At 35.0% G+C, this 19934-nt stretch overlaps 1 protein-coding gene and 1 pseudogene across 1 annotated transcript; one reads left to right on the forward strand and one right to left on the reverse strand.

Annotated features, from left to right (window-relative positions):
• The first annotated feature begins 1584 nt into the window (after positions 1-1584).
• LOC139516993 (rRNA-processing protein FCF1 homolog) lies at positions 1585-15835 on the forward strand. The gene is made up of 8 exons (XM_071307522.1): positions 1585-1635; positions 2942-3009; positions 3705-3773; positions 4598-4746; positions 5399-5471; positions 5735-5822; positions 11982-12076; positions 15759-15835. The coding sequence occupies exons 1-8, from the start codon at positions 1633-1635 to the stop codon at positions 15805-15807; spliced, it is 594 nt and encodes a 197-aa protein (XP_071163623.1). The 5' UTR covers positions 1585-1632; the 3' UTR covers positions 15808-15835.
• Positions 15836-17567: 1732 nt separating this feature from the next.
• Positions 17568-18384, reverse strand: LOC139515349 (uncharacterized; annotated as a pseudogene).
• Positions 18385-19934: the final 1550 nt, after the last annotated feature.

A 19934-nucleotide genomic window follows, 5' to 3' on the forward strand; every position in this document is an offset into this window, starting at 1 on the left:
AACAATCATTTCGTTATAAATACAAGCACTCACTATCTATATTTCATGTTTTTTAGGAGGTGGAAGTATGTTAAGAAGAAATAAAGCACGAGTTTTATCAAATTCTATCAGAGCACATATATCAAATGGTATTAATTGTTTTGCATTATACCGTTAACGCAGTATAAATCTCTGATAATACGGACATTAAAGATACATAATATGCAATGTGTCACTGAGAAGAAACTGGAATCGATGATTAAAATTCTGACATTGAACAGAAAGTAGATACCGGGATGTCTGGAACTAATAATGATAACCCAAAACCATAACTGCATATTTCCAATGTGTTCCGCAAACTATAAAAAATGAAAAGCATGCAATCTAAGAACACGATTCAAATCAAAGCACTGATTTTCTGTTTTGTTATTATGGTTTTGTTGTCCGAGATTACTCTGACGTCCAACGGCTGTTTTGCCAGACAAGCTGGAGCCGTAGGTCAATCAGCTGTTGGACATCAGAGTAATCTCGGACTAGGTTTTGTGTGGTGTCGCTTTATGATGCTGTCTCAATGACGTAAACGCAAACGCAACATTTCATTTATTTATATTAATGGTTGATTTTACTGTAAAATTAAACAAAAATGTAAATCCTAATTCTGATTTCCATTAGAAAATATAATATATCTAAAAACTTTTGAAAGGATTAGAGTAGAATTTACTTGCACCTCAATGGCATAATGAATCGGTATCCTGAAATCATCAGTGATAGACATGTAAAATAGATAAACTGGGAAAAAAAAGTATTATAGATGTTATTTTCTGTATGCATAGCCCTATACATGGATTAAACAAAAAACCAAAGGAGAAGAACGCGTACAGTGTTTTTAGGGCTTTTCTTTGCATTTATTTTATTTTGTTTTGTAACAAGCTAAACAAAATGTCATCCAAATTATCTCTTCTAATACACTAAAGCACATTATACGAGTCACGGCTCAATTTATTGAAACATTCTATCGTTTAGTTTTCTTTCTATAAACATAACATTGGTTGTTTCCAATGCTACATGGTTTTGTACAACCCGTTGCTTGAAAAAAACCTCACTGACCCATACTTTTTGTTAATTTTTTCCAATAGAAATAATATAAACTATATTAAAATTTTTGGGAAAGTATCAAAATATTCTAACGTTAGTAATTTAGATCACGCTCCCCCAAACTCAAGTACACACTACCGTGACCAATACAGTACCTAATGATAAAGTAAACTCCAATGGCAGACAGAGACGGTAAACGGACAGAAAGTCACAGGACGACATAAAGTCACAAATTTGGAAGGACAAACTCACAAAGTCACGATTGGACTTCAACTTCATCAAAAACTACCTTGACCAAAAACTTTAACCTGAAGCGGGACAGACGGACGGACGAACGAACGGTACGACAAACGGACTGACGGACGAACGGACGCAAAGACTAGAAAACATAATGCCCCTCTACTATCGTAGGTGGGGCATAAAAATCGACTCTTCAATATATTTCAGATCATTTCATAAATTTTGCATTACCACGTAAAATTACGGAAAATTGACAAAAACCGGTCCAGAGTTTACATTTGCAATTTGAGTTATCCCCCTTTACAAGAAAACGTCGAAATGGTAATTATTTGCAATGTTTATAATATTATGACTTACAAGTAAAATCGACTAGAACAGAATGAAGAAATTTGGTTCAGGTCGACACATCATTCAGTATTTAGCCACGCTTTAATATGGTTCACTACGGCAATTTCGTTCGGCCTAGAAGGCTATACCAATAAGTCCATGCGTTTCTGACATGCATGCAAATTATTTCAAAACAACAGACATTTTGTTATGAAATGAACGGAATTGACTGCCTGTATCGTAAAAACATATAAATAGATAAGTTAACAAACAGAGTTTCATCTTTCCCTTGAATCTGAATGTACCAAGGGTGGATCCAACACAGGATAAAAAAAAGGGGGGGGGGGGGGTGAATGTTCAACCATCTATCCCTACAACACTATTTAGGGGGGGGGGGGGTGTGAATGTTCAACCATCTATCCCTACAACACTATTTAGGGGGGGGGTGAATGTTCAACCATCTATTCCTACAACAGGAATCAGAAATTCTATCAATAATTCTATATAATAATTTAATAAAGTCTACTATCAGTACTATCTACTGATAGTAGACTTTTAATATTGTTTACAGACCTACATTTATTTCATATAAATTTTATATATATACATGAAACTTTGATATTCAATGTTTACAACACTGGGGGCAGTGTAGTCCAAATAATTATGACGTCTGGCAAGGCTATTTTTTTTTCTGGGATGCCTGCTGTCGACGTCATAGGAAGGCGTCCCAGATAAAAATTAAAATAGCCTTGCCAGACGTCATAATTATTTGGACTAGGGGCAGTGATGCAAATTGATTGTTTAAAAAGATAAATCAATCTTTCTTTGGATTTTTTTTCTGAATTGTTAGCTATAGTCTATAGAGCAAAAAATATCTTCAAAGCTTATACTAAGGTGGATCGACCCGAAAGCGCATTATATAATTACCTCCAGTTTATTGTTAATGTTTGTTGCATTTGTTATAAACAGATAAAGGTAAGATTAAGTATTTTTTCACTTCTTAGTTGTTTTGTCTACTATTTGATCTACATGTAGCGGGTGTTCATTTGTTATATACATGTATCAATAAGTATTTGGTGTTGTTTATAATCCTGTAACACCTGAGGGTAATTGCCGGTCTGTATGACCAGGTTTGAATATCCCCCTATAATTATAGTACCTGTTGAATTTCCGTACCATTTGAAATGTTTTGTATTAGAGAAAATGTAAAATAACTCTATCTTATGCCAATTTAGGTTAGCATGTACAATGTACATGTACATCTATAGCTTAATTAAAAAAATATGAATGTTAATTGCAGGGAAAGGCAAAGAAAACAAGGAATTTTGCTGTCATGAAAAGGATGATAAGTCTGAAGGATACTAGAATGTAAGTTGTTCATTGTCAATATATAATTATTTTTGAAGTAGAAATGTTATCATGGCTATGTAGACATTGAAGTATAAATGTAAAATGTCATTTACAGCAAATATGTAACCATGTTATACATGTTATAATAAAATGAATAAACAAAATGTATCTTTTATCCAAAAGAGCAAGTTTTATGGATTTATATACCAAGTTATTGGAATGGAAAATGTAAGGCTGATGCACTTCAACAAGTTAGAATGTGAAATAACTGTTTAAATACAGGTCCCATAATAACCTATTGACTACTGAACAAAACACACTATATCTATCACTTTTATGAAAAAGTCAAAAGGGGCTGATACTTAAAATTGTTTTGTCTATTTGTATAAATACTATATTCAGGATCAGTAGAAGTTTATAATAATGTGTCACTTCTTTTAACAGTGTCGTGGCAGAATTCTACAAAACAAAAATGTGAAATATTGTCAAATATTATGTAAAACATCTTAAAAACAAATATAAGATACATGAATGTAGAAACCGTTCATTGATATAATAAAAACAAGCACTTTATGGCTAGCACAGCAGTAGCCAGTGCAAGTGAAGTTCCAATGCTCCCTCATTTATCATGTTTTTATAAAATTTAATGATTTATGTCATACATTTACTACCATATGATGTATACATTTTGTAAATGTCTATATATGTTACAGAAAAGCTGAAGACAGAGAGAAAAAGAAAAGAAAAAAGCCAGATCCTCAGAACATGAAAATCAGAGAACTGTGAGTAAATATACATATCTTGTTCTCAACCTTATTATTTGTTTATTTTGCCACTGGAAATTAAACAGAAATCAACTCATCCATCCATCAAATACTGCATCTTATAGTACAAAGGTGCTTTAAAAGGAGATGTGGTATGATTGCAATGAGAGAATTATTTGACAGAGACCAACATATGTGGATATAAGCAGCCATGGGTCACCATACAGCCTTCAACAATGAGAAAAAAAATCTAATTAAAGATATAACACCAAACTTGTATAATTAATAATTAGATTGATTATTATGACTGTGCATTGTACAATTTCTTGTATCCATACATAACATACCTGCCAGCTCTTCAAAATGCCCATAGGGGTTTTGCATGGAAGATGGCTGTTATAGTCCTAAAAAACTTGTAAGGGGCCTTCAAATACATTTTAATGACCATAACAAAAAAAAGGATATGTGGTATGATTCCCAGTGAAACAACTCTCCACAAGAAACCAAAATGGCACAGAAATGAACAACTATAGTTCACTGTACAGCATTTAACAATGAGTTTTTGTTTTATTTTTTGGAAATATTTCAGTACTTATCATAAACAAAATTGATGTGTTTAACTGCATTTTATAAATAATCTTCTGACTCTTTCTATCTTAAGAAAAGTAAGTTCAGTTAGAAGTTTAATCATTACGATTCAGGAAAGAATGATAAACATTTATGCTTGTCATTTTTGTCTGATTGTAATGGAATATTTAACTACATGTATAAGTAACTCAATATAGCATTAACACCATGATTTAATTTTCATTAAACTTTTATGATGTTTATTTCTTTTTTAGACCACAGGCTTCATCAGCATTATTTTTCCAGTACAACACACAGCTAGGACCCCCATATCACGTGATTATAGATACCAACTTCATCAACTTTTCAATAAAAAACAAACTAGATATCATCCAGTCAATGATGGACTGTTTATATGCTAAATGTAAGTAGTAAGAAGCTACATGTAATATAAAAAAGTGGTATGATTGCCAATGAGACAACTCTCCAAGAGACCAAAATGAAACAGAAAATACAACTATAGTTCACTGTACAGCATTTAACAATGAGCTCATACCTCATAGTCAGCTATGAAAGACCAAGAAATGACAAATGTAAAACAATTCAAACAAGAAAACTAGTGGCCTAGTTTATGTACAAAAAAAATGAAGGAAAAACAAATATGTAACACAAACAAATGACAATCACTGAATTACAGGCTCGGGACATACAGAATGTAGTGGGGTTAAACTAGTTAGATGACCCCAAATTACTTATATATGACAATTTTTTTTCAAACTGTGTGGTTTTGTATGAAGGAAAGAGAAATCGCTCTGATTTACAACCCCAACTAATTAAACTTATAGAATATACTGATAAAAGTTTCAGATGTAAATGTGGTAGTCACCTGCATTCATTTTGAAAATTTTCCAATTAACGATTTTTACTGAACAAATGTGTGTGTACTGTAGTTATTCAAAGGATTCCTTTTTGTTACATTGTTGATAAATTGTCCATTATCCATTGTATTTTACTGATGTCACATAACTAGTTATATCTAATTGTTGTACTGACTACATTTTGTTTAAATATTACAGGTATTCCTTACATAACAGACTGTGTTTTAGGAGAATTGGAAAAACTTGGCAGGAAATACAGAGTTGCTCTTAGGTGAGATATCATATAGCAAGTCAGTTCAGCGATAGCATTAAAAAAATAGATTAACTTTTATAGCATATACATGTAGGACTATAAGTAGATAATTGAGGTATCGAAGGATTATATCTTTTTTCTTAAAAATGACTCCAAGTTGATATTCATTTAAAAAAAAATTGATAAAAGACATACAAGAACTTACTCTTAACTACCTGTTTGTTTATGATTAAATAGAATTATTTTATTGTTTTAAAATCAGCAACATTATATCTTTACAGAATTGTGAAAGACCCAAGGTTCCAAAGAATACCTTGTTTACATAAAGGAACATATGCAGATGATTGTATAATGCAACGTATCACACAGGTATAGAATAGCGCAGTATCCATTGCTATTTCTTCCAATACTAGGTTCACACGCGTGTCACACAGGCATAGAAAAGCGCAGTATCCATTGCTATTTCTCCCAATACTAGGTTCACATGCGTGTCACACAGGTATAGAATAGTGCAGTATCCATTGCTATTTTTCCCAATACTAGGTTCACACGCGTGTCACACAGGTATAGAATAGCGCAGTATCCATTGCTATTTCTCCCAATACTAGGTTCACACGCGTGTCACACAGGTATAGAATAGCGCAGTATCCATTGCTATTTCTCCCAATACTAGGTTCACACCCGTGTCACACAGGTATAGAATAGCGCAGTATCCATTGCTATTTCTCCCAATACTTGGTTCACACGGGTATAGAATAGCGTAGTATCCATTGCTATTTCTTCCAATACTAGGTTCACACGCGTGTCACAAAGGTATAGAATAAAGCCCCAGTCCCACTAGATCACGCTCACCACGACCTAAACTTAATTCCGATCGTGGTGAGGTCGCGGTATGAGCGGCATGAAAATGTAAATTTCCGTTGCTTTCACGATGCTACTACGTCCTTATTACGCTTCTACAACCATCCCGCTACGATTACACCACGTTCTCACCGTGCTTATTCTGCTACCTCACTACGCTTATCAAGATCTTTCTATGCTCATCACGTTCTCACTACGACCATACCATGAGTTAACCGATTGCAACACGATCTTACCACGCTTCTACTGCGAATATAGCACGTTCTTACCACGATTATACTACGTTCATACTGCGATCTTACCACATTCTCAGCAAAAACGTCAACATTGTGTTCCATATCAATACAGTTCCATTCCTTCTATTTCTGATTAATACGTAGATTTAGCGGAAACAATACTGTCATGCCACCAAAATCTACTAGAACACATGGGCGTGGTGCTCGGGGTTGATGTAGAGGCAGAGGGAGCTCTGATTGTAACGAATCCAGATCAAGCAAAGATGTCGGGCCGCCCAATCCAACCTAAATTACAACCTTTTGCTTGTCCTTAAAGCTCAAATGACGATACTTTAGTGAACGCTAACAGAGATGACACAGATGTGTCAACAGATATAGGAAGATGTGGTATGAGTGCCAATGAGACAACTCTCCATCCAAGTAACAATTTATAAAAGTAAACCATTATAGGCCAAGGTATGGCCTTCATCACGGAGCATTGGCTCACACAGAACAGCAATCTATAAAGGGCCCCAAAAATTACTAGTGTTAAACTGTTCAAAGGGAAAAAGACGGTCTAATCTATATAAAACGAGAAGCATTTTTGAGCCGTTAGAGAAAATGGACAAGAAGTACATGTATTAATTACATACAGACAAACTAAACCTGGAGAGATTTAATATATTTTATGTGAAAATGACACTGATGAGAACGATGGTTGTAGTATGAAAGTAGTCAGGTCGTAAGAAGAGCGTGATGAGGACGGCAAGGGCGTGCTAGAATCGTACTATGGTCTTGAACAGCGTGGTGTAAACGTAGTTTAGTCATAGTGGAAGCGGAGTTGGGTTGCAGTGAGAACGTGATGGTCGTAGTGAGGTCGTAATAATGTCTCTGTGAGATCATATTGCAATCTCTTCGAATAGAATCACGCTTTCGCTACGCTCTCGCTGGGAGGTACAGCGACCTTCGCGATCTTACTACGACCTTATTGCGCTCTTACTACGCTTCTTCTGTGACCTGATTTCGCCACGACCGCACCACGATTGTTTTGAACATGTTCAAAGCTGTCCACGCTCATCACGATCTTGAAGACCTCACCACGACCGTGATAAGACCTTACTGCGATCTACACGATTGTACTACGATCATCAACATTTGCATTTTTTTCACAGATCGTAGTGCGATCATGGCCTAGTGGGACTGCGGTATAGCGTAGTATCTATTGCTATTTCTCCCAATACTAGGTTCACATGCGTGTCACACAGGTATAGAATAGTGCAGTATCCATTGCTATTTTTCCCAATACTAGGTTCACACGCGTGTCACACAGGTATAGAATAGTGCAGTATCCATTGCTATTTCTCCCAATAATAGGTTCACACGCGTGTCACACAGGTATAGAACAGCGCAGTATCCATTCCTATTTCTTCCAATACTAGGTTCACATGCATGTCACACAGGTATAGAATAGCGTAGTATCCATTGCTATTTCTCCCAATACTAGGTTCACACGCGTGTCACACAGGTATAGAATAGCGTAGTATCCATTGCTATTTCTCCCAATACTAGGTTCACACGTGTGTCACACAGGTATAGAATAGCGTAGTATCCATTGCTATTTCTCCCCATACTACTTTCACACGCGTGTCACACAGGTATAGAATAGCGTAGTATCCATTGCTATTTCTCCCAATACTAGGTTCACACGTGTGTCACACAGGTATAGAATAGCGTAGTATCCATTGCTATTTCTCCCAATACTACTTTCACACGCGTGTCACACAGGTATAGAATAGCATAGTATCCATTGCTATTTCTCCCAATAATAGGTTCACACTCGTATCACACAGGTATAGAATAGCGCAGTATCCATTGCTATTTCTCCCGATACTAGGTTCACACGGGTGTCACACAGGTATAGAATAGCGTAGTATTCTTTGCTATTTCTCCCAATACTAGGTTCACACGCGTGTCACACAGGTATAGAATAACGCAGTATCTATTGCTATTTCTCCCAATACTAGGTTCACACTCGTATCACACAGGTATAGAATAGCGCAGTATCCATTGCTATTTATCCCAATACTAGGTTCACACGGGTGTCACACAGGTATAGAATATCGTAGTATTCTTTGCTATTTCTCCCAATACTAGGTTCACACGGGTGTCACACAGGTATAGAATAGGGTAGTATTCTTTGCTATTTCTCCCAATACTAGGTTCACACGGGTGTCACACAGGTATAGAATAACGCAGTATCTATTGCTATTTCTCCCACTACTAGGTTCACACGCGTGTCACACAGGTATAGAATAACGCAGTATCTATTGCTATTTCTCCCACTACTAGGTTCACACGCGTGTCACACAGGTATAGAATAACGCAGTATCTATTGCTATTTCTCCCAATACTAGGTTCACACGCGTGTCACACAGGTATAGAATAACGCAGTATCTATTGCTATTTCTCCCAATACTAGGTTCACACGCGTGTCACACAGGTATAGAATAACGCAGTATCCATTGCTATTTCTCCCAATACTAGGTTCACACGCGTGTCACACAGGTATAGAATAACGCAGTATCTATTGCTATTTCTCCCAATACTAGGTTCACACGCGTGTCACACAGGTATAGAATAACGCAGTATCTATTGCTATTTCTCCCAATACTAGGTTCACACGCGTGTCACACAGGTATAGAATAACGCAGTATCTATTGCTATTTCTCCCAATACTAGGTTCACACGCGTGTCACACAGGTATAGAATAACGCAGTATCTATTGCTATTTCTCCCAATACTAGGTTCACACGCGTGTCACACAGGTATAGAATAACGCAGTATCCATTGCTATTTCTCCCAATACTAGGTTCACACGGGTGTCACACAGGTATAGAATAACGCAGTATCTATTGCTATTTCTCCCAATACTAGGTTCACACGCGTGTCACACAGGTACAGAATAACGCAGTATCCATTGCTATTTCTCCCAATACTAGGTTCACACGCGTGTCACACAGGTATAGAATAACGCAGTATCCATTGCTATTTCTCCCAATACTAGGTTCACACGCGTGTCACACAGGTATAGAATAACGCAGTATCCATTGCTATTTCTCCCAATACTAGGTTCACACGCGTGTCACACAGGTATAGAATAACGCAGTATCCATTGCTATTTCTCCCAATACTAGGTTCACACGCGTGTCACACAGGTATAGAATAACGCAGTATCCATTGCTATTTCTCCCGATACTAGGTTCACACGCGTGTCACACAGGTATAGAATAACGCAGTATCCATTGCTATTTCTCCCAATACTAGGTTCACACGCGTATCACACAGGTATAGAATAGCGTAGTATCCATTGCTATTTCTCCCACTACTAGGTTCACACGCGTGTCACACAGGTATAGAATAGCGTAGTATCCATTGCTATTTCTCCCACTACTAGGGTCACACGCGTGTCACACAGGTATAGAATAACGCAGTATCCATTGCTATTTCTCCCAATACTAGGGTCACACGCGTGTCACACAGGTATAGAATAACGCAGTATCCATTGCTATTTCTCCCGATACTAGGTTCACACGCGTGTCACACAGGTATAGAATAACGCAGTATCCATTGCTATTTCTCCCAATACTAGGTTCACACGCGTATCACACAGGTATAGAATAGCGTAGTATCCATTGCTATTTCTCCCAATACTAGGTTCACACGCGTGTCACACAGGTATAGAATAACGCAGTATCCATTGCTATTTCTCCCAATACTAGGTTCACACGCGTATCACACAGGTATAGAATAGCGTAGTATCCATTGCTATTTCTCCCAATACTAGGTTCACACGGGTGTCACACAGGTATAGAATAACGCAGTATCCATTGCTATTTCTCCCAATACTAGGTTCACACGCGTGTCACACAGGTATAGAATAACGCAGTATCCATTGCTATTTCTCCCAATACTAGGTTCACACGGGTGTCACACAGGTATAGAATAACGCAGTATCCATTGCTATTTCTCCCAATACTAGGTTCACACGCGTATCACACAGGTATAGAATAGCGTAGTATCCATTGCTATTTCTCCCAATACTAGGTTCACACGGGTGTCACACAGGTATAGAATAACGCAGTATCCATTGCTATTTCTCCCAATACTAGGTTCACACGCGTGTCACACAGGTATAGAATAGCGTAGTATCCATTGCTATTTCTCCCAATACTAGGTTCACACTCACTCTGTAACTTCTCAATAAATGGTTGAAAAAACATGGAATCCAGATATGGGTTCAGTTGGGAAATTGTTCGACATGTAAACACATCATTTTCATGTACTTAGAAATAATTAAATCAACCTCAAAGGTAACTGAATACTAATGCACAACTGAGAATTCACATTGGCAGGTGTTAAAAGGGGAAAATATGTTTTACACATCCTAATGAGACTTTATGGCAAACTGAAGAAGTCTAGGTGGAGCATTGATATATTGTCAACCTGTTTTTCACCAATCTGGTAGAAAGATCAATCTTAAGGGCCTCCATGTGTAATGCATAAGTACACAGCCATGTCCTATCCGGATGGAGATGATTAATCTTATGCCCCATGTTGTAATAGTGCCATGGTATCTCTGCACATATAATAACCATTGCAATAATTCTCAGCGGTCTGAAGGTTACTATTTCAAAGCATTATGTTTGTCCATACCATTCATATCCACCTTTTCTAGTGTGTATTGAAAGCTCTCCTGTTCATCTTGGTCTACTCACTGTCAAAAACCTACAAAATTCTTTTCTGAAATATATGTTGCTGTCAATTAGCAAACAACAATCAATTGTCATTTTGTGAAACAGTGTTTTGAAGTTTATATTTAAACATACTTGATTAAGTTAACATGTTGGAAATGTCTGTTTTTAATCTCAATGTAAAATTACTGATCAAATTGACTTTGTTCTATCTTAATATCATTGATAGATGTAAAACAAAAATTGAATTGTTACAAATTATTATTCAGAAAAAAAAACACATTTGTAACAGTTATCATTGGTTCAATCATTAAACCAGATCATTTTGATCTAGCTAATATCTTTGCATAGATATAAGAAGATGTGGTATGAGTGCCGAGACAACTCTCCATCCAAGTTATAATTTGTAAAAGTAAACCATTTAAATGATTATATAGGTTAAAGTATGGTCTTCATATTTGTTTACTGTGGATTCATTAATATTCTTTTGATACCAATTTTCGTGAATTTCGTTGGTACAAGAGAACCACAAATTTAGATGTTCAACAAATAACACATTTCCTGGAATGAATGCAGACTTTGCCACAACCACGAAATTAAATATCCGCGAAATATGCAATTTTTCTTCAAACCACTAAAAGTTGGTATCCACGAAAATAAATGAATCCACAGTAATTTCTTCTCTTTCATTGTCTTTGTAGCACAAATGTTACATAGTGGCAACATGTGATAAAGAATTAAAGAGAAGAATAAGAAAAATACCTGGCGTACCTATTATGTACCTTCAACAACACAGGTAAGAAAATAAACACAACATTCTTCCTGATGAGTAAAACTGCCCAATGAGTATTCTAGAATCATTTTCATAACAGCGTGGACAACCACAATACTTATATTGGTAATAATACTGAATCATTTCCCTTTAACCTATTTGTGATTGGCTATAGATAACAGTGATTTTACGCTCACTCAATCTGTCAGATGCCTTCCAATGGGGATTTAAATAGAATAAAAGAAAGTTTAAGTATTCGGCATTTGAATCAACACACAAGGTTTAGTGTTCTGCTAGTTATTCATATTATTTTATTTAGGCGTTTAGAACCTTCAGCGACCCCACAGTTTAAATGTCTATAACTCACACTATATGGCAAGTGGGCAGTACAGACAAACATTCACCTTATTAAACCTAGTCAATTGATAACCTGAACAAGCCAAGAAATGGTCTTGTCCACGCTGGAATGAAAATAATTCTATGTATAAAAGTAAATTGCAAACTTATAAACTATTTTAATACTGCACCTTGATCGTTTTCTTTTCTTTATCTCATAGTAAAAATCTAATAATCCAGCTTTTAACATACATACTAAAGGGATTCATTGATATCATTTAACATAAGTTGTTTTGTTGTCCATTTACTTTATACATTTAATTCCTTGCTCAGCTTTTACACTGAGGTTTATTTTTCCTTATTGTTTATTTGTTGACCCTCTTAAATTAAATATACTTCTCAGAAATCAATTGATGGATTGAAGTTAAATTTATGGTTTTAGTTTTAAAAAATATTGTCCAATATTCCTATAGATAAAAAAAATAGGTTTACAAGAAGAAAATCATGCAAATAAGGATTTTTTAATGGCTTTAAAAATTCTTGTTTATTAAAACTTCAAGAAATGTAAAAAGTTGTGTCTGATAGGTATGATTACAGCCATTATTTGGTCTCTCTAACAGTAAAATAAATTGTAAAATTCCTCAATCCTTTTTGTTGAGCCTGCAACTTTTGCAGAAAGCTCGACATAGGGATAGTGATCCGGCGGCGGCGTTAGTTAACTTCTTAAAAGGTTTATATTTTAGAAGGTGAAAGACCTGGATGCTTCATACTTTGTATATAGATGCCTCATGTTACGAAGTTTCCGTCAGTCACATGTCCAATGTCTTTGACCTCATTTTCATGGTTCAGTGACCACTTGAAAAAAAAGTTCAGAATTTTTGTAATGTTGAATTCTCTCTTATTATAAGTAATAGGATAACTATATTTGGTATGTGCGTACCTTGCAAGGTCCTCATGCCCGTCAGACAGTTTTCACTTGACCTCGACCTCATTTCATGGATCAGTGAAAAAGGTTAAGTTTTGGTGGTCAAGTCCATATCTCAGACAGATACTATAAGCAATAGGTCTAATATATTTGGTGTATGGAAGGACTGTAAGGTGTACATGTCCAACTGGCAGGTGTCATCTGACCTTGATCTCATTTTCATGGTCCAGTGGTTATAGTTAAGTTTTTGTGTTTTGGTCTGTTTTTCTCATACTTTATGCAATAGGTCTACTATATTTGTTGTATGGAATGATTGTAAGGTGTACATCTCTAGCGGACAGATGTCATCTGAACTTGACCTCATTTTCATGGTTCAGTGGTCAAAGTTAAGTTTTTAAGTTTTGGTCTTTTTATCTAATATTATAGGTCAACTATATTTGGTGTATGGAAATATATTATGATCTATATGTCAGTCCCGCAGGTTTATTTGACCATGACCTCAATTGCAGGGTTCATTGCACAGTGTTGAGTTTTTGTGTTTTGGTCTATTTTTCTTATTAAAACTATAAGTAATAGGTCAACTATATTTGTTGTATGGAAGCTTTGTTAGCTGTACATGTCTGCCTGGCATGGTTCATCTGTCCTTGACCTCATTTTCATGGTTTATTGGTCTTTGTTTAGCTATCTTGGTTAATGTTAAGTTTATGTAACAGTTGTAATAAAGCTTTATACTTAGGACTATCAACATAATATCAATGATTAGTAAAGAAGGCGAGACATTTCAGTGTGTGCACTCTTGTTTAATTGGGTGAGTATTGGAAATAAAGTCTTATCATTTCAGGGCACAAATATAATTTCTGATATGTCTTAGATTAAGTTATTATTTATAAAATTTGACTGATAATGCCATTTTACATTAAGATTTTCAATAAATAGGAATATTACCAATAGCCCTTTGCCATCATATATATTTGTTTTATATTAACATAGAAGTTGAAATATGAAAATATAATAATCATAATTTTATTCTCAGAAACAACATAACTGATTATATTATTAGCTCACCTGGCCTAAAAGGCCATGTGAGCTTTTCTCATCACTTGGCGTCCGTCGTCGACGTCGTCGTCTGTCGTCGTTAACAATTTTTCAAACATCTTCTCCTCTGAAACTACTGAATGGATTTGAATGAAACTTAGCATGATTGTTCCTTAGATTATCCTGCACAAAGTGTGTGCTTCGATTTTTGATCCGTCAAAAAACATGGCCGCCGTTACTTAAAATAGAACATAGGGGTCAAATGCAGTTTTTGGCTTATATCTCAAAAACAAAAGCATTTAGAGCAAATCTGACATGGATTAAAATGTTCATTAGTTCAAGATCTATCAGCCCTGAAATTTTCAGATGAATCAAACAAACCATTGTTGGGTTGCTGCCACTTAATTGGTAATTTTAAGGAAATTTTGCAGTTTTTGGTCATTATCTTGAATATTATTATAGATAAAGATAAACTGTAAACAGCAAAAATGATCAGCAAAGTAAGATCTACAAATAAGTTAATATGACCAAAATTGTCAATTGACCCCTTAAGGGGTTATTGTCCTTTAATGACAATTTTTCACAATTTGTTCATTTTTTATTTCGTCAAAAAACATGGCCGTCATGGCTAAAAATAGAACACAGGGTAAAATGCAGTTTTTGGCTTATATCTCAAAAACTCCAGTATTTAGAGCAAATAAGACAAAAAGTTAAAGTATTTATTAGGTCAAGGTCTACCTGTCCTGAAATTTTCAGCTGAATTGGGTAACTGGTTTTTCAGGTATAATGCCCCTGAATTGATGATTTTAAAGAAATTTTGCAGTTTTTGGTTATTATCTTGAATATTATTATAGATACAAATAAACTGTTAATAGCAAAAATGTTAAGCAAAGTAAGATCTACAAATAAGTCAATTTGACCAAAATTTTCAATTGATCCCTTAAGGAATTATTGCCCTTTAAAGACTTTTTTCACAATTTGTTCATCATGTTGACTTACTTTAAAAAATCTTCTCCTTTGAAACTGCTGTATCAATTTCAGCCAAACTTAGGCTAAATTAGTTTCAGAGTATCTAGTATAAATTTTATATTTCATTTCCTTGTATGTCAGAAACATAGCTCCTATGGCTAAAATAGAACATAGGAGAAAATGATTTTTTTTTGCTTTTGAAGAAAATAGGACGATTCAAAGAACATTTAAATAAATTGAAAAGCCAAAATAATCATTGATGAGAGATTTAACCAAAAAAATTAAGGTGAGCGATTCAGGCTCTTGAGAGCCTCTTGTTATTAAACGGGATTCATCATTACTCACATTCTCTTGAGTAATCAGTTCCTGCATAATATTAAATTGATTTTAAATGTATATCAATAGACATATAACTCATAATTGTAATATTTTTATTTTTAGATATTCAATTGAAAGAATGCCAGATGCATTTGGAGCTCCAAGAACTTGATTATAATAAATTAAATTTTGTAAATCTATGATAGTATGCTGCTTTTTGTTATGTTTAGGAGCCTTTGTGGCTGACTGGTATACGTTGTTCATCTTCTGTTTCACTAGGCTGTCAACTCTGTGGTTGAGAGTTCCAACCCTGCAGGTGTACAATGTAGTTGATTCCAATCTTAATTGACTATGATTGTCACTTTTCCTGTCTAATAATGGTAGTTTTCTCTGGGTTCTTTGGCTTTCTACACCAATAATAGTTTACCTCCATGATATAGCCAATAGTGCTGAAAAAGGGATTAAACATCAATCAATCAATCAATCATGTTATGCTGAGTATTGACACCATATTAAAAGAAAGATTTCTGTGCATAATCTTATGAACCTAACAATATCTTTACAAATACCAAAATTAGGCAATGTAGGCTGAATGCTTCCTACCCCTTAATATCAAAAGATGAGGATGTAAAAACAATAGGTCATCCTACATCCTTCAACAATGAGCAAATCCCATAATGCGTAGTAAAAGGCCATGGCAAAACAAAATTTGTAACAATTCAAAAAAGAAAACCAACAACCTGATTTATGCTAAAAACAAATATAGCAGATAGTTAACAATAAGAGTGAAAATACACAAAGTAATGATCTAAGAATACTTGCATTTACTGAAAGGTAGAGAGAATTAAGGTAAAATTAAAAAATAGCAAAATCCAAAATTGTATAATTTACCAGATTATAATCCTTAAAATCCAAACATGGCATATTGAACAAACTGAGAAGAATTTACGAAACATAACCTTTTAAAAAAGGAACTAACAATAGAAAGTGAAAGTTGGTTTGATAATCCTTAATGAAGTGAAGAAATATTTATTGTTTTTATGTCACCTGGTTGGAAGCTAGTTAGTTTGTACCATAACAATTTTATACTATTGCCATTTCATACCCTAACTTACGATTTCATATCAAGAAAAAAAAAGTTCTATACCATACATATCCATTGTTACCATATGGACCAAAGTCATATATAGTCATTTTGTACCCAATGCAATACTATTTTGTTCCCTATTTCTTGCAAATCATTGAACCTTTGTAAAAACATGAATTTTGAATACGCTTCAATTAAAAAATTAAGACTTTTAGAAACATACTCTCAGAGAATTTGTTTAAATATTACAAAATAATTTATTACAGAATCAAAAAATGAGGTTTAGATTTAGAGGATAAAATCTATAAGCTGTTGAATTAAGTAGGACAAAGACACTGTTATAGTTTTAATTCAGCTTTATTTTTAGACAGGACTATTCCTTAAGGATGTTCACTGCTCTTTTAAAATAACAGGCTTTAAAAAAGATTTTAAAAAATTGATGGTATACCAACAATGGAAGTAAAAAAGCTAAGAAAAATTGAAGTCTGGCTTGAATTATGTCATTTAAGTCATTTTATAAAATCCTTGCACCCGGTAATCATGCTGTTTATAAAAGATTGATTGTGCTCTAGTTTTGTTTATATTACTGGACCACAGAAGTTAAAAACATGGTTATTCTTGTTTTTTGTATTAATGACTACATGTTATAAATTTTAAGTATATTAGGACAATTTTAGTTGATTTATTGTTTCATTTGCATCTTCTGATATTAAAGTACAAACACTCCTTATTGTAATATCCTTTCTGAACTATAAATTGTATGGTTTGCCGTATATATAGCTTCTATATCGATATGTATTACTCTTGTTTAATACCCCTGTTTTCAGTAGACATGATGTATGCATCTAGGAAGTTAACTTTTCCAAATTGTGGCTTAGATGGAGAGTTGTCTCGTTGGCATACATACCAGATCTTCTTTCATCTAGTTGTTTATGATGTATGCGTCCAAGTATTTTGTTTGTGATGTATGCATCCAGGAAGTTGTTTATGATGTATGCATCTAGGTAGTTGTATGTGATGTATGCATCCAGGAAGTTGTTTGTGATGTATGCATCAAGGTAGTTGTATGTGATGTATGCATCCAGGAAGTTGTTTATGATGAATGCATTAAGGTAGTTGTATGTGATGTATGCATCCAGGAAGTTGTTTGTGATGTATGCATCAAGGTAGTTGAATGTGATGCATGCATCCAGGAAGTTGTTTGTGATGTATGCATCAAGGTAGTTGTATGTGATGTATGCATCCAGGAAGTTTTTTTATAATGTATGCATCAAGGTAGTTGTATGTGATGTATGCATCTAGGTAATTGTATGTGATGTATGCATCCAGGAAGTTGTTTGTGATGTATGCATCAAGGTAGTTGTATGTGATCTAAACAACCAGGAAGTTGTTTATGATGTATGCATCAAGGTAGTTGTATGTGATGTATGCATCCAGGAAGTTGTTTATGATTTATTCATCTAGGTAGTTGTATGTGATGTATGCATCTAGGAAGTTGTTTGTGATGTATGCATCAAGGTAGTTGTATGTGATGTATGCAACCAGGAAGTTGTTTATGATGTATGCATCTAAGTAGTTGTATGTGATGTATGCATCCAGGAAGTTGTTTGTGATGTATGCATCAAGGTAGTTGTATGTGATGTATGCATCCAGGAAGTTATTTTACGCGACTTCCTAAGGGAGCTACCATTTAATTTTTATGGGGGGCTAGGATGAAATTTGAAAAAAATAGGCAGGACAGGAGTTTTGAGTAAAAAAAAAGGCAGGATGAGACACTTGTCAGGACGACAATTTAGGTAAAAAAAAGTCAGGATAAACTAAAAAAAAAAAGGCAGGACCGGACAGAGTGAAAAATAAAAAGGCTGGACAGAGATTACAGCTGGAAAAAAATGCAGGACAAAATTTTTCCTCCTAGCCCCCCCCCCCCCCCCCCCAATAAAAATCAAATGGTAGCTCCCTAAGCATCAGTAAATACTGGTGAGCGACACAGGCTCTTGAGAGCCTCTAGTTTAGCACACCTGGCCCGAAGGGCCAAGTGAGCTTTTCTCATCACTTGGCGTCCGTCATCCGTCGTCTGTCGTCCGTCGTCGTTAACTTTTACAAAAATCTTCTCCTCTGAAACTATTGGGCCAAATTTAAGCAAACTTGGCCACAATCATCATTGGTGTATCTAGTTGAAAAAATGTGTCCGGTGACCCGGCCAACCAACCAAGATGGCTGCCATGTCTAAAAATAGAACATAGGGGTAAAATGTATATTTTGGCTTATATTTCTGAAACCAAAGCGTTTAGAGCAAATCTAACAGGGTAAAATTGTTGATCAGGTCAAGATATATCTGCCCTGAAATTTTCAGATGAATTGGACTACCCGTTGTTGGGTTGCTGCCCCTGAATTGGTAATTAAGGAAATTTTGTCGGTTTTGGTTATTATCTTGAATATTATTATAGATAAAGATAAACTGTAAACAGCAATAATGTTTAGCAAAGTAAGATCTACAAATAAGTCAGCATAATCAAAATGGTCAGTTGACCCCTTAAGGAGTTATTGCCCTTATAGTCAAATTTTAACAATTTTTCGTAAATTTTTGTAATTTTTACAAAAATCTCCTCTAAAACTACTGAGACAAATTTAACAAAACTTGTCCACAATCATCAGTAGGGTATCAAGATTAAAAAAATGTGTCCGATGACCCCGCCCGTGAACCAAGATGGCCGACATGGCTTAAACTTGTACATAGGGTAACATGCAGTTTTTTTTGGCTCATATCTCTGAAACCAAAGCATTTAGAGAAAATCTGACGCCAATTGAATTGTTCATTAGGTCAACATCTATCTGCCCTGAAATTTTCAGGCCAATCAGGCAACCTGTTGTTTGGTTGGTACGCCTGAATTGGTAATTTTAAGAAACTTTTGCAGCTTTTGGTTATTATCTTCAATATTATTATAGATAGAGGTAAATTGTAAACAGCAAAGTAAGACTTACAATTAGGTCAACACGACCAAGATGGTCAATTTTAACCATTTTCATAATTTTTTTTGTTAGTATTACGTCCGGTCAGAATAGGGATTTTAAACCCGATGCGTCGTTCCAAAGGAGTCCTTTGCTCTATGCAACTATTTGAGGGGTCTGTCGATGGCTTGTTGCAAGGTAATATTTTTGTTCCTATCCAATTATCCGACTGGCAGCAGAACCCTTGCCAAAGTAGTGAGTAG

This window comes from Mytilus edulis, chromosome 3 (genome assembly GCF_963676685.1).
Source record: "Mytilus edulis chromosome 3, xbMytEdul2.2, whole genome shotgun sequence".
NCBI classification, from domain to species: Eukaryota; Metazoa; Mollusca; class Bivalvia; order Mytilida; family Mytilidae; genus Mytilus; species Mytilus edulis.

Excerpts from the sequence above, each read along its gene's own strand:
- LOC139516993 (XM_071307522.1), top strand. Across the intron at positions 5,472-5,734 it reads AAATACAGAGTTGCTCTTAG|AATTGTGAAAGACCCAAGGT; the intron begins GTGAGATATCAT and ends ATATCTTTACAG. Across the intron at positions 12,077-15,758 it reads ATGTACCTTCAACAACACAG|ATATTCAATTGAAAGAATGC; the intron begins GTAAGAAAATAA and ends TTTTATTTTTAG.